The sequence below is a fragment of the Ceratotherium simum genome, chromosome 8 (assembly GCF_057802395.1).
Source record: "Ceratotherium simum simum isolate JZ-2026a chromosome 8, ASM5780239v1, whole genome shotgun sequence".
Classification (NCBI taxonomy): Eukaryota; Metazoa; Chordata; class Mammalia; order Perissodactyla; family Rhinocerotidae; genus Ceratotherium; species Ceratotherium simum.
In genome coordinates, this window is record NC_141907.1 from 2,786,224 (window position 1) to 2,800,296 (window position 14,073).

Here is a 14,073-nt window from a genome sequence, read left to right on the forward strand (position 1 = left end):
GACCCACCTCCTAACACCATCCCTTTGGGGCTTGGGCTTCAACACCCGAATTTGGGGGGACACGAACATTCAGTCTACAGCAGGCACTGGGGAGCAGACAGGCCGGGAGCCGACCCAGGGTCTGGGAGCAGAGCCGGGCAGGAAGCTCGCCCGCCTGTCTGCAGCCCTGGCGCGGCACAGAGTGGGAGGGGAGCTGTCTGTCCCTGCCGCAGCCCACATTTCCTGGGGCCAGTGCGGGAGCAGGTGCAGCTGCAGGCGTGGCAGGAGCCTGGGCTGGGGCCAGCGCTCAGGAATGCAGCAGGGCACTGCCCCTCCCTGCAGGGACGACCATGTGCCAGGCGCCCGGGGCGGCGGATGTGTCAGTGGCCACAGTCCCTTTCCGCCATCCGGCTCCACACCAGCTGTCCCTGGGCCAGCCCCTGGGGGCCTGAGATGTATGGGGAGCATGAATGGAGCTCTATGGCTGGGCAACTGCTCTGTGGAAGGCAGCTGGTGGCCCACACGTGACATGGGGGGTGGGTGGAGGGGACGAGACAAGGGGAGACACAGAGCTGCTTCCTGGGCCTGGTGTGGCCCTGCTCTGCATTAGGCCCCAGCAAGACATCCGCGGGGGATCAGAATCAAGCTTGTGGCCCACTAGGGGCCTGCACTCTCAGATCCCCAGGGACAGTGGGAAGGGGGTGCCCGGAGGGCGTGGACCTGTCCTCTGCACTCAGCATGGTGGCTGCTGAGCTGGGACTCCAGCACAGGGCTCTGCCTGCCCCCAAGGCTCCCACTCTGGGCTCAGCCGACACGGGTCAGTCTTGGTTGGGGAGACCTCATGGCTCTAAGCGTCAGCTCCATCCTCTGTGAGTGACAGGACCCAGCCCTGGGGGCCTGGACGGGGACAACGACGCACACAGATGCCCCGTGGGAGTCAGCTCGTCTTGCCCATGCAGATAACAGCATACTTGTTTCTCTCTTCCCTCTTACCCCCCTGGAAGGCAAGCCCCTGAGGATGGGACCTTGAGTAGGGCACATCGCTTCTCTAGGGTGCTGCCCCTACCTCTGCCAGCATCCCCTTATCTGTTGGATGCTCCTGAACTCGTGGGTGTGGGAGATCGTCTTAGAGATGGGGGCTGACGTCCAGGGTGTAGACCTGCCAGGTCTCCCGAACCACCTGGGCTCGGAAGGAATCAGGGGCATCTGGACCAGAATGACAGGGTGGAGGAGGGGAAATCCAGAAGCTGGGAGGGCCCCCTCGAAGGGGACTCCCAGTGGGCCCTTACAGAACAGCACAGCTCCTCAGGGCCATCTCCCCTTACGGGAGGGGGTTGTAAGATCACCTTTAGTGGGACAGCTCTCAGGCAGGGGTGGGGAGACCAGACATGGGGACCTGGGGCACTGTGGTGCACAGTGGGTCCCCAGCCCACCCACCACCAGGCAGCAACCCGCACTGGGTCCTTGCTGCCTGGGGACACAAAAGGACCCCCCTCCATCACCCTGCCTGGGGGGTGGGGGCGGCCTGGGCGAAGGGGGCAGGGGGCTGGAGGGCTGGGGGCTAGGCAGTGTCCTGGCCAGGGTGGTCCCAGGGTCAGTCTGTTGCCAGGGTGTCTGGTGATAGCCCTGAGGTGGTGGGAGGGGCAGGTGCCAGAGGGTGAAGGCAGGTTGGTTGAAGACAAACTTTAAAATTGGGAAGCAAGGACACAGGAGTGTCCCCTTTCTGTTGGGTTGTTTGCTTTTGGAAGAGAAGCACCTCCCTCCCCACGCTGAGCAGTGTCGGAGCCCCAGACGGAACCTGGTTCTGGAAGGGGGCTCCGGTGGCCTCAGGCGCCCGCTGCGCCCGTTGCCCCGGCCGCGCAGGGGCGCGCACCTCGGCAGGGACGCCCCACCCGGCGGCGGGGAGCCCCGCGCCCCGCCCGCCGCCCCGCCCGCCGGCCCGCCCTCGCCGGCCCAGCCCAGGGCCCTCCCGGAGCTATTTTGAAAGTGACCCTGGGCTGGGGCGGCCGCGGGGCGGCGGGCGGGGCGCGGCGGGCGCCGCGGGAACCATGACAGAAGATGACCGAGGCGGCGCTGGTGGAGGGCCAGGTCAAGCTGCGGGACGGCAAGAAGGTGGGGGCGCGCGGCGGGCGCGGGGCGGGGCGGGCGCGGGCGGCCGCTCACGCTCCCCCTGTCCCTGCAGTGGAAGAGCAGGTGGCTGGTGCTGCGCAAGCCGTCGCCGGTGGCAGGTGAGCGGGCGCGGGCGCGGGCGCGGGGCGCGGAGGAGCGGGCCCGGCGGCCTCCGGCGCGGCGGCCCGGAGCGCGGCCAGCTCGCCCGAAATAGCCGGCGGCGCCGGGCGAGGGCTGTAACCGGAGAGCGCTCCGGCCTCGGCCTGCTCCTGCCGCGGACGCCGGGGCCGGGACCCTCCCGCCGGCGCAGACCCCGGGCCCGCGGGGACTCCCTTTCCAGAAGGGCAGATTGAGGCCCGGAGGGGCCTGCGGGGGGCAGTGGTGGCTGGAGGGGCCGCAGTCAGGAGCCTGTTCGCTTCCCCTCCCCCGTCGCGCACCAGGGGGGCACCGCGGGAAGTTAGGCTCCTGTGCGCCTGGTGCGTGAGTAGCGTCATTGAATTCGAATCCGCATGGGGGTTCCAGGCGGTGTTGACCCCAGGCGCCCTTCCACCTTCCCCAGGTGGAGCAGAGGCTGGGCTGCCAGGTAGGAGCAGAATGCTGCTTTTGTGTCTGAGAAAGGTGAAGTCCACGTGGTGTGGGCGAACAGAACCCGGAGGAGAGAGTGGACCACCCAGGCTCTCCCCGCCCATCCGGCGCCCCAAGCCTGGGAGGAGGCGCAGGGAGCCCGAAGCTGGGCATCTTCAGCTTCAGCGCGGGATTCAGGCGCAGCGGAGCGCAGAGCTGTTCGGCTGCAGCTGTTTGCTGAGACAGGTGCCCTGGAGCCGGCCCAGGCCCCAGGGGTCTGTGTGGGATGCTGGGGGCGTGGGTGCTCGCTGCCTCACACGTGTGGGGCTGCCAGGGCGTCTTCCGGGGCGCCTGGCGTGTCTGTCATTTCCCAGGGAAGGTGGGGGTGCCCTCCCTGTTCTGCTCCTGGGTCCTCTCCTTCGTCTCTTCTGCTGAGCCTGCTCTGGGCACCCCCTGTTTTTGGCGGGGTACATGCTCACTTCCTGCTGGGCCTCAGCTCCCCCTCCAGGGGGCTGGGCTCCATGCCCGGGTCGTTCATCCAGCCAGTGGTTGGTGCCCAGACCCCTGCCTGATGCTGTGCGGGGCCTTGTCCTGGGGAACTCCAGGGGGCCTGATGGAGGAGACAGAGGGTCCCCTAGTGGGCAGGGAATGGGGGGCACTCGCCAGGCGGAGGGCAGGGGCAGCGGGGCAAGGGCCCACGGGACGTGGAAGAGGCTTTGGCCAGCTGTGGCTGGAGGTGGGGCTGGCTGTCGGGTGGGTGTTGCTTGGTGGGACAGTGGTGAGCCCGGGCCTGGGCAACCTCCAGAGAGTCTCCTGGGAGGGTGGCCCTCCCGAAGAGCAGCCCTGGGGTTGGTCTTTGTCTCTGGATAGGGGTGAGGGGTGGAGCGGCAATTTGCAGCCCCCTATGTGGGTTTTATCTCAGTATCAGATCCCTGAGAGGGGTGCTCCCAGCCCCGGCCCTGGAGGACGCCGGTGGAGGGAGGGCCCTTCTGCGCTGCAGGGGAGTTGACAGTGGGTCCCCAACACCACTTGAGTCTGCAAGTGGACTTGGTGGTCATTGAGCCCTTCCTGGGTTTTACTGCATGCCCAGGAGCAGTAGAGAAAGCAGCCCCCGTGGTAGAGCGCCATGGAATCTGGGGAAGGTAGAGCCTCCCCACACCAAGGACGCTGGGGCTGGATTGGAGGGAAGCTGGTGGAGAAGAGAGGGAAGGATGCAGAGGCCAGGGATAGGGCGGGAAGGGATGGAGGGCACGCCCCTCTGGGTTGACGTCCACTCTGAGCCCGCACCCACCATCTCATGTCCCGGACCCAGCGTCTCAGAACACCCACTGTTGGTGCTGGTCACTGTAGCAGCACCCCCTTCATCCTCACATGGCATGAGGACGGCCGTCATCCTCTTACGGATGCAGGCCGAGGCCGCGTCCCAAAGCTGAGCCCTGTGGCCACATGGCCCTGCGTTCGGCGGCCCTTGCTTGGCGCTCAGTGCTGAGGCTGTGCTCCCATCCCCTCGGGTCAGAGCCCCTGACCTCCCCAGCCCTGAGCTGATTCGAGGCCCCCTCTCCCAGGGCGTTGGGGTGGGCCTGGCTGTGATGGGGTCTTTGCCTCGGCCCCCCGCCTCACCCAACCTTATCCTAAACACCAGCTCCCGGGGGGACTCAGGTGTGAGGGGTAGGTCGGCATCCTGGAGGACCCCACAGCTGAGACCTCCCAGATCCTGCGTGCAGCAAAGGGGGGGCCTGTGCAGGAGAGAGTCCAGGCCGCCCTGCCTTCTCGTCATAAAAATCCAGGACTCGTATCTTTAAAAATGGTGCTTTTCTCCAGGGAGGGCCCATGAGGGGCGGTTGAGAGGGCTCGCCAGCCCAGGGGCACCAGAGGCCGTTGTGGGGCCGGAGGGCACCCTCCGCCCAATGCCCTTTCTCCTGTGTGTGCTTCTCTTAACCAGGAGCACTTCTTACAGTCAAGTTTAGTGAGTGCAAGAGAGGAAAACCTCTTATATTAAACGAAGTGAGAGATCTTCACGAAGGCAGTAATGCTTCAGTGGGATTGTGTCCCTCGGGGTCTCGACCTCTGGCTGGACCAGAGGATTTGTGTCTGGGTCCCTTCTCTGGGCCAGGTGCCCTTGAGAGCTGCTCTTGCCACTGACGGTGGGGTGTGCATTCAGTCTCCCCCGGGGTCCCTGCCCTCGGTCCTGGCGCTGAGTTCCTGGAAGGTAGGGTCCCCTGACTGGCCTCATCCCTCACAGGCAGCCTGGCAGGTGCTGTGAGCCCACGAATGGGGCCTCAGGGCACAGCCCTGGATGCTGCGAGCTGCCCCACCGGCCTGGGCCGGCCCCTCAGCCTGTGCAGTTGGCAGCTCTGCTAAGGTGGGCCTATTCCAAGAGGATGAGGTCCCGGGTGGTGGTGATGGGTCCCTTCCGGCTCACACCTCCTGGCTCTGGATTATCTGTGTCCCTGGGAATGGGCGTGATGTCTCAGTCCCTGGCTGAGCAGGCAGCCCGAGGACACAGTGTGGGTGGCGGCCAGCCCTCCTGTCCCCGTGGAGACCTCGCACAAGAGGGCCAGGGCCTCCTGCAGCCCCTGGTCAGGACTGAGTCAGAGCACTGGGCTCAGACCTTGGCTCCGCTCCCACGCACTGTGACCCGAGTCCTAGTCGGGCTCTAGTGATGGTCCCAGGGAGGGTCCCCGCGGAGGGCAGACGGGCGGTGGGTGGGAGGGGCTGACCCTGGGTCTGCCCCTGGACCTGTGGGGCCTGTCTGCTCCCGCGATGACCGTGCTCTGGGGGTGCCGCCTGTGTGAGCCGGCACAGCCCTCCGCGCGCCCCAGGCCCACGCTGTGAAGGATCGTGAACTGGGCCTGGCCCAGGGGCAGAAGGGGCCCCTCCTGGCTTTGGCTTGGTTAGCAGCCCCCTCCCCAGGCTGCTGCCCCTGCTGAGTCCCTTCGGGCTCCTGCCATGCTGCTCTGCTGAAGGCGCTGGCTCAAGGTCACCGTGACCTCTGAGGGCCAAATCCGGCCCCCACTGGTCCTCCGTGCCAGGCCTCGGGCTGTGTCCGTGGGTGTCGCCCTCCGTCTCCCTGGCCCTCCATCCTCTCGGCTGCGTCTCCGCCTGCGGAGGCCGGAGGTCTGCCTCTTCCCGAGGGCCAAATCCGGCCCCCACTGGTCCTCCGTGCCAGGCCTCGGGCTGTGTCCGTGGGTGTCGCCCTCCGTCTCCCTGGCCCTCCATCCTCTCGGCTGCGTCTCCGCCTGCGGAGGCCGGAGGTCTGCCTCTTCCCGGCCCGCCCTCCCCGCAGCTCCACCCGGCCGTAATCGCCTCTGAGTGCTCATGACTCCACGGTTATTTTTACTCCAGACGCGCGTGTCCAGCTGCCTGCGTGCACGTTGCCCAGTGTCTGATGGGCCTCTCAGTCTCACGTGTGCCGGACAGAGCCCCCACCCAACCCCCGCCCCGCAGCCACCTCCCCAGGCGTCCTTTCCCCCACCGGAACCCAGCCTCGCCCTCACCCCCACCTCTCCCTCACCCCCGCATCCCGCCCCGCGAGAGGGCCTGGGAGTCAGTGCTGCCTCAGGCAGAGGGACGGCCCCCTCCGGGCTGTCACCAAGCTGTCACCATGTTCCTGCAGAGCCTCGGCCCCCTTTCCTCCTGGCCTAGGCCAGCAGCACCTTCCACCAGAACAGCTGCAGGAGCCTGGAGGCCTCTGCTGTTACCCCATGTCCATTCTCCACGTGCAGCCAGGCAGGGCCCTCTTTGCTTAGATCCCTCAGGGCTCCCTGGTGGGCTGGGAGGAGGATCAAGTGTGCTCACCAGGCCCACCTGACTGGACCCCGCCTATCCCTGGGACTACTCTTCCCCTCCCTCCCCGTGCCGGCCCACCCATTGGGTCCCTGCCTCTGTGCCTTTGCACTGGCTGTTCCCTCTAGCACTGTGCTGTTCCTTGTGGGGCTGCTGGGCTGGGTCCTACATCACTGGGGGGTGGTTTCGTTGTCCCCTCTGGGAGAGTCTTTGACCCCGACAGCCCCTGTCATCGAGTGCCTGTTCCCGTCCCCTGAGCAGCACTTCCTCACAGTTTTCTCCTTGATCTGCCAGCCAGCTTTGGTGTCTGACCGTCCCTGGTCTTGGGTGTCCCCTGTGTCGGGGCCTGGCTCTGTCCCCTGGGCCCCCAGCTGCTCACAAGCAGAGTGAGCTGGGCTGATGGCTGCGGGGAGGTGGCCGGCTGTGGGCAGAGCGGGAGGTGTGGTGGGCTCCTCGGCCCCCAGCGGGGGTCTGTCAGCGTCAGGTCCCTTCTGCAGGGTGGGTAGGTGCCCACCGGGCACTTGGCTCCCCCCTACACTGGCCCTGCTCGCTGCAGGTGGGAGTTGCTGGACGGCGGGGGTGGCTGACCCCAGGGGCAGGTAATCTACAGCATTTGATGATGACATGGACTGTCCCAGGCCCTGGCGAGGTCCCCTGCTGGTCTGCTCCGGGCTCACTGGCGGTGTGGCGCTTACCCAGAGCCTCGCCGGGCGGGCCCTGCTCGCGCCTCGGCTCCGCAAGGCGGGTGCTGCCTGTTCCTCAGACGGAGAGCAGAGGCCCCGGAGCTGCGGGACGGCCCCCACTCATGGACGTGGGGTTTGAACCAGGTCAGCCGGTGGCACCTGTGCACACGGGGTGCTCAGTGGCCGTGGGAGTGATGCGGAGTGTGTGCGCGTGTAAGAGCAAGTGTGGGGAATGCATACGTGTGCATACTTGCGTGAGCCTGCACGTGCGCAAGTGAGCATGTGGGTGTTTGAGTGTGTATCTGTGTGAGTGATGCCAGCGTGTGAGCATGCATGAGCTTGTGGGTGTGAGTGAGCGTGCGTGCACCCCGTTGGTCCTCACTGTCTTTGGCACCTGTGTCATTGCTGTGTCTGTGCCTCCCTCCACCTCCTTCCACCGTGTCCCTCCACCCCCGACCCCGGCCGCGAGCTGTCCTGGCCCAGAGGGCCCCCTCGGCCCTGTGGACTCTCCGGCTCCTCCCCTGGGCCAGCCTGGCCGCGCCCCTGCAGCCCCAGGCTTCAGACGTGGGCGGCCGCCATGAGCGGGGCCAGCTTGTTCCAGGTCGGGTGGCACGGCCCAGCATGGAGGGGAGCTCGACCATGCCGTTTGAGGGGGTGGCCCGGCGTGCTGGGCGGGAAGGCCGGCGGGGCTTCCTCAGCCCTGACCAGGGGACCCCGCCAAGCGACCAGTCTTGCTGGGCTTCCAGCGGCCGGCGTGCAGGCTCTGGCATCCCTCTGTCCAGCGTGTCTGGAGGCGAGCTGCAGCCCGGGAAGGGCGGGCCGTGTCGCTGCTCCCGGGCGCTGGGCCGCTGTCCCTCCCACCCGCCCCTGCTTTGTCCCAGGCCCGGGACGGAGAATTGCCGTTCTCGGTGCCTGTCGCTGCCGCAGCTCTGCACTGAACAGCGCTCCCTGAGGATGGGTTTTCAAAATAGGGTCGATCTGTGGGCCGAGGTGATGGCGAGAGGTGGGGGGTTGGGGCAGCTGCAAGCACAGGGCCCCCTGGGCCCCACACTCCCGGGGGGCCGCACTGCTGGGGGGCGTGGGGGCCCCGAGTGTGGGGTGGGTCAGCTGCTCCCACAGCGCACGGCACACAGTGTGGCCCTCACTGCTTTGCTCGTATTTAAAAACAAAATCAGTGACTTGGATGGTGTCTTAGTTTCCTGGGGCGGCCATAACAGATCTCCATGAACCGGGAGCTTAAAACAACGGGATTCTCTCTCAGTCCTGGAGGCCACACATCCAAAGTCAGGGTGTGGGCAGGGCTGCGCTCCCTCTGGAGGCTCTGGGGGAGGGTCCTTCCCGCCTCTTCCAGCTCCTGGTGGCTCCAGGCGTTCCCCGGGGGCTGCATCAGCCATGACTCGTCTTCACGCAGCCTCCTCACCTGTGTGTCTGTCTCTTCTTCTGTCTCTTCTTAGGACACTCGTCATTGAATTTAGGGCCACCCTAATCCAGGATGATCTCATCTTGAGATCCTTAACTTGATCATATCTACAAAGACCTTTTACCAAATAAGGTTGTATTTGCAGGTTCCGGGGGTCAGACGAGTACATACCTTTTGGGGGCCCCATTCAGCCCACTACAGATGGCTGAGGGTGCTCATGAATCCCAGATCTCCTTCAGGAGTAGGGTGTGGGCTGCATTTCAGACACAGCCAGAATCCAAAAAGACTGGACACCCCCGGGGGGAGAGTCTCAGGGACAAGTGTTGGCTCTTGCACGCAGGCCCCCAAAACCAGTCGTGCAAACGCACACCCCAGGATAGGGAGACCTGCTCTGTGGCAGGAGGCATCAGGAAGGGTGAGGACCCGTGGGGTGATGCACCGGCTGTTGTAGCCAACTCGACTCTAGACCAGGAGTCGGCACACCACGGCCCCAAGTCAAATCCGGCCCACTGCTTATTTCTCTAATAAAGTTTTATTGGAACACAACCATTCACTTACGTGTTGTTAAGTAGTTGTGACAGAGACTGTGTGGTCCACAAAGCCAAAAATAGTTACCGTCTGGCTCTTTACAGAAAGATTTGTTGACCCTGCTCTTGGCTGTATTCCTGGGAGCATAACTCCTAGAACAGAGGAGGTGACAGTCTCGTTCTGCTGTTCGGGTCGGACCACACCTAAAGCGATGGTCTTTCATTTGACAGAACATCCCCACCCTCCTCTGTGCCAGGTGATGGGGCTGTCACTGTGCACAAGCAGAGGTGGGCCTGCCTTGAAGAGCTCACCTTTGGGGGTTGGGGGGAGAGACAGCAAATAGACAAGGGACAGACAGCTAGGTAGGAAAACCACCGTGAGGGACGCCGGAGCCTGCTGTGGGGAGAGGAGCGGCAGGAGGTGGTCGGTGTGTCTGGGGGTGTGGGTGGCGGGCTGTCCTCATGCTGCGCTCCCTTCTGTAGCTGCCCCGCTGCGCTCAGTGGCTTCCCTCTGGTCCCACGAGGATCTTGACTGCGAATCTTTCTATGCTTGGGACCTCCCTCAAGTTCTCACCCCTGGAGACTCTGGTGACACATTGGGGGGACATTTCCATAAGACACGTGGCCTTTATGCCACCTGTGTGACTTCTTTCCCTCTGGCCAGGCCACGAGTTTCCCAAGGAGCTGTCTGAGCTGCAGCCTCTTCCGGGGCCGCGCGGGAGAGAACGGGCCGGCGCCCTGGCTGGGCGGACGGGGCTCTGTGGGTTCTGGGAGTTTCCTTCCCTCAAAATGGAAACATCTTAGCTTTGTTCTGATGTAAGCATTTTGGCTACTGCGGACAGGACCTCACACAGGGGGTGAGGGTCTCCCCATTTTGTAACTGCAGGTTTGGGGGCCCCCAGCCCCCGTGTTAGTTTACATACGGCCTGCGGCCCTTTCACCCCACAAGGGCAGGGGCCTGGCCGGGACGGCTGTCCGCCCTCTGGCCCCCACGGGGAAGGTCTGCGGACCGCGGCCTCCGTGTCCCCGTCCTCCTCTCGCCCCGGGCCTGGCTGTGCCTGACTGGCCAGGAGGGGCGGGGCGGAACGACCCCTCGGCGTGCTCCATCCCTGCGCAGACCTCCTGTGAGCAAGTTCTCACTTGGCTTGGCAGGGCCTGCTGTCCGGAGGATTCAAGTGGCCATGTCGCTGCGCCCCTTTCCCGGGGCGGCCTCCCGCGTTCTCCCCGTCCTCTCCGCGCAGGGACGGGGACGAGGCACCTGATTTCTCCCTTTCCCGCAGGATGCCGGGTGTCCCACACTTGGTGTCCACTCAGGCCCCACACCCTGTGCCCTCCTCGGAGACCGGGCCTCGGGGCCCAGAAGCTATGGACCCCGGGCCGGCGGGGGCGCCTCTGGGAGGACAGGCGGCAGCAGGTCCCCTGCGAGGGCCCAGGGCCACACGGGTGGGGGCGCGGGCTGCACTTGGAGGCGCACCCCCGCGCTAAGTGCAGCTGCACCCGCGGCCTGGGGCCCGCTTTGCCGTTGGGGTAACAGGGAGGGCAATTACGATGTGGAGGGAAAAGGGGACCTTGAGGACAGAGGCCCGAGTCGCCCAGACTCAGGCGCGTCCCCTGCAGCCGGGGAAGAGACTGGGGCCCGAGGCACGGGGTCTCGGGGGTGGGCTCGTGTGGGATCTGGCAGTGGGACCCGAGGCCCAGTGCCCCTCCTCCCCCCTCAGGGCTGGAGTCCGGGAGAAGAGGGTCTGGTGTGGCCGGAAGGGGCACACGCAGGGCTGAAGCAGAAGGCCCGAGCCCCCGGCAGGCTCTACCTGTCCCCGGAGCCACCCACCAGAGCCCCTACAGCCCCTGAGAGCGGCCGCGTGAGCCCTCGCACCTGGGGCAGGCGGATGCAGTGGTGGGGCCAGGACCCGGCCGTGGGGGTCCGATTCAGGCGGGCGGCCCAGCCACGAAGAGCTCCAGGCCCACTTCTGCGGTGTGGCCGGTGCGCCGTGGTGTTGGGGCGCAGTTTTGTACACCAGGAAGCGGAGGCTCAGAGCGGCTGGGGGGCTTGCTTGGGGTCACGCCTTGAACCCAGGACTCTCTGTGGGGGGGGCGGGGCTCGGGTGGCAGCTGTGCTGGCCTGGCGCCCCTGATGGCCCTTACCTGTGCTGTCCCGTGACCTCTGCAGACTGCCTGCTGATGCTGGCCTACAGGGACAAGGCGGAGCGGGCCAGGGGCCTGCGGGAGCGCAGCAGCCTGACGCTGGAGGACATCTGCGGCCTGCAGCCCGGCCTGCCCTACGAGGGCCTGGCCCACACGCTCGCCATCGTTTGCCTGTCGCAGGCCGTCATGCTGGGCTTCGACAGCCGAGAAGCCATGTGCGCCTGGGACGCCCGGATCCGCTACGCACTTGGCGAGGGTGAGTGACGCCAGGGCACGGGGTCCGGGGTGGGGGGCAGCCGCATCCTTAAGTGTCCTGGGGGCCCTCACCCGTGCGCTGCAGAGGCCGGGACACGACTCCAGGGCACCGGGCAGAAGTATTTGAGTCCCTCCTCCGCCGGGCTCTGTGCTTAGGGTGCGAGAAGGGGCTGTCACGGAGTCACCGTCCCACCGCGTCTCCCACTGGGGTGCAGCCGGTCCACCGCCGGAGCTGGGGAGGGAAGGCCAGGGAGGCGAGGCAGGCAGACGCGGGGGCACGGCCCGCCCCACAGCTCTGCGGGGCGGCCGGCGGGCAGACAGGGCGGCAGCTGCCCACCCCGGGTGGTGCGCGCAGAGGGGGCAGCCCCAGTCCAGCTGGGACGGGGTGAGCCCTCAGCAGCCAGCCGGGTGGGGGCCGACCCTGCGCACGGAAGAGGAGTCGCAGGCCCGGACTCGCCTCGGACCCAAAAAATGCAGCTGTCAAGATCAAGGATAATTTAACGTAGTATTTAAAACCCTCAAAATCAATTTAAAATAAAGGCCGACTCTGAGCCTGCACTTGCCAAGGACCCAAGCCAAGGACCCTGGCGGGCCTCGCCTTCATTTTAGACATCTGAGATTTCGTTTATCTTGGACTTGTTGCGTTAATGTTTATTTGTTTAAATAATCATTAAAATATCACTGATCTTGGTCTTGGAGGGTTCTGCGCCCGAGGTGAGGGCCTCGCTCACCTTACCCAGCCAGGCCCGGAGCAGCAGCCCCCCTCCTGCAGGAGCCCCCAGACCAGCGCTTAGTGCAGCGGGTGGGTGGATGGCTCAGTGAGAGGGCGCAGAGGCAGGAAGGAAGAACCACGCCTTTCTAGAAAGTTCCCCAGTTGGGGGTTCCCGCCGTTCAGCCTGGCTCAGTGGCACGGCTGTCCTTCCCCTGTGGGCTGGGGCAGGGTCCGCACAGAGGCAGCTGGCGCACTGTCCTGGCGCCTTTATAGAAATCACGATGAGGACAACACGATGGGGTCACTGACGCCCAGCCACCTCAGGCCAGGCATGACAGGACGTCAGCCCGCCTTCCCCACCCAGGAGCCCCTTGACACCCCACTGCAGGGCCTCGGGTGGGGCTCGGAGGAGGAGGAGGGGACAGGTGGGAACTGGCCCCGCTGGCTCAGGGCTGGAGATGAGGCGGTGGCTGAGGCAGGCAGGCTGCCGTCCGCTCTTGGGCAGGTACCCCAGGCATGCACCCCCTTCCGGGGTGGGGCGATCTGGGGAGAGCAGAGCTCCTCTGTCCTCCTCTGAGGGGCTTCAGGGGCAAAGGGCTGAGTGGAGGTAGAGGACGAGATCGTGGGGAGCAAGTGCATCGTGCTCAGCACCAGGGAGAACCCCTAACTGGAGAGGGGAGGGTCCACGGTTTCCTGAGTGTCCCTGTGGCCAGGTTTGGCTGTGAGGCAGACCCTAGACTTTGCATGAACTGACTGGAGGCTGGGCCTCCCTGAGCCTCAGTTTCTCCATCTGTGAAATGGGACCATGCCAGCTGCCTGTGGTGGGATGTTTCCTGAGGGGAGGTGCTCTGTGAACAGGACTCCCGACGCAGGGTATCTATCGGCCATCTTGTGTGAGGAGCTTGCTGAGGCCGAGTCCGGCCGTGTCAGGATGGGGAGGGTGGTCAGGGCAGCCCCTCTGAGGACTTCCCCGCCCCCCAAACAAGGTGGGTCCTGAAGGATGGGGGCAGTGAGCGCAGCCACCCCAGGGCTGGATGCTGCTCTGGGAGCAGCTGCCGAGAGTGGGACTGCGATGCAGGGCAGCCTGCCCAATGGAGCTGACACCCAGGGAGCTACTCCGCCCTCTGCTCCCCTGCCTCCTCTGCCCCTGGTGATGCCCTCTTGCCCCTGTCCTGCCCTCAGTGCATAGGTTCCACGTAACAGTGGCTCCAGGCACCAAGCTGGAGAGCGGCCCGGCCACCCTCCACCTCTGCAACGACATCCTCGTCGTGGCCAGGGACGTCCCTCCGGCCGTCACGGGGCAGTGGAAGCTGTCTGACCTCCGGCGCTACGGGGCCGTGCCCAACGGATTCATCTTTGAAGGCGGGACCAGGTGTGGGTACTGTAAGTATGCAGCCGAGGGGACGCTGGGCCCCAGGCAGCTCCGGAGCTCTCGGCTGTCCCTGAAAACCCTGGCTTGGAGCCGGCCCACCCCACTCGCATGCTTGCCGTCCTGGCGTCTCAGAAACACAGCGAGGGTTGTGTCTCCCAAAAACATGGTGCTTAGCCCTGAGTCCAGACCCTCAGCTGCCTCTGCTCTTCCCCGTTGGAGGGAGGGGCTCGAGGCCACTTGGAGGATGAGAGGAGGGACCCTCTGGGCACAAAACCCACATAGGAGGTACTCAGCATCTCTGGAGTGTGGCCTTCATGTCACAATTCATGGCTCTGAGTCTGAGGTCACAGAGCATCAGAGATGCTCGTGTTTGGATTTAATGAAAAAAAAAGAATAAATTTATCAAGGACGTACTGAGAAACACATTTGTGGACCAAGGATTCCTCGTGGACACACCAGCTCCCATGGCCCGTGAGCCCCCTACACCCAGGGGCAGGGCAGGGCAGGAAGAGCTGCCCAATGTC

The 14,073-nt window shown here is 65.3% G+C and overlaps 1 protein-coding gene across 1 annotated transcript in view; it reads left to right on the forward strand.

The window, feature by feature from the left end:
* The first annotated feature begins 2,010 nt into the window (after positions 1-2,010).
* Positions 2,011-14,073, forward strand: part of DOK7 (docking protein 7) — a 37,255-nt gene continuing 25,192 nt past the window's right edge. The window contains exons 1-4 of the mRNA XM_087434740.1: positions 2,011-2,091; positions 2,162-2,207; positions 11,236-11,466; positions 13,454-13,555. Of these exons, the coding sequence (XP_087290866.1) occupies positions 2,038-2,091; positions 2,162-2,207; positions 11,236-11,466; positions 13,454-13,555 (433 nt within the window). The 5' untranslated portion in view covers positions 2,011-2,037. The remainder of the gene's footprint in view (positions 2,092-2,161; positions 2,208-11,235; positions 11,467-13,453; positions 13,556-14,073) is intronic.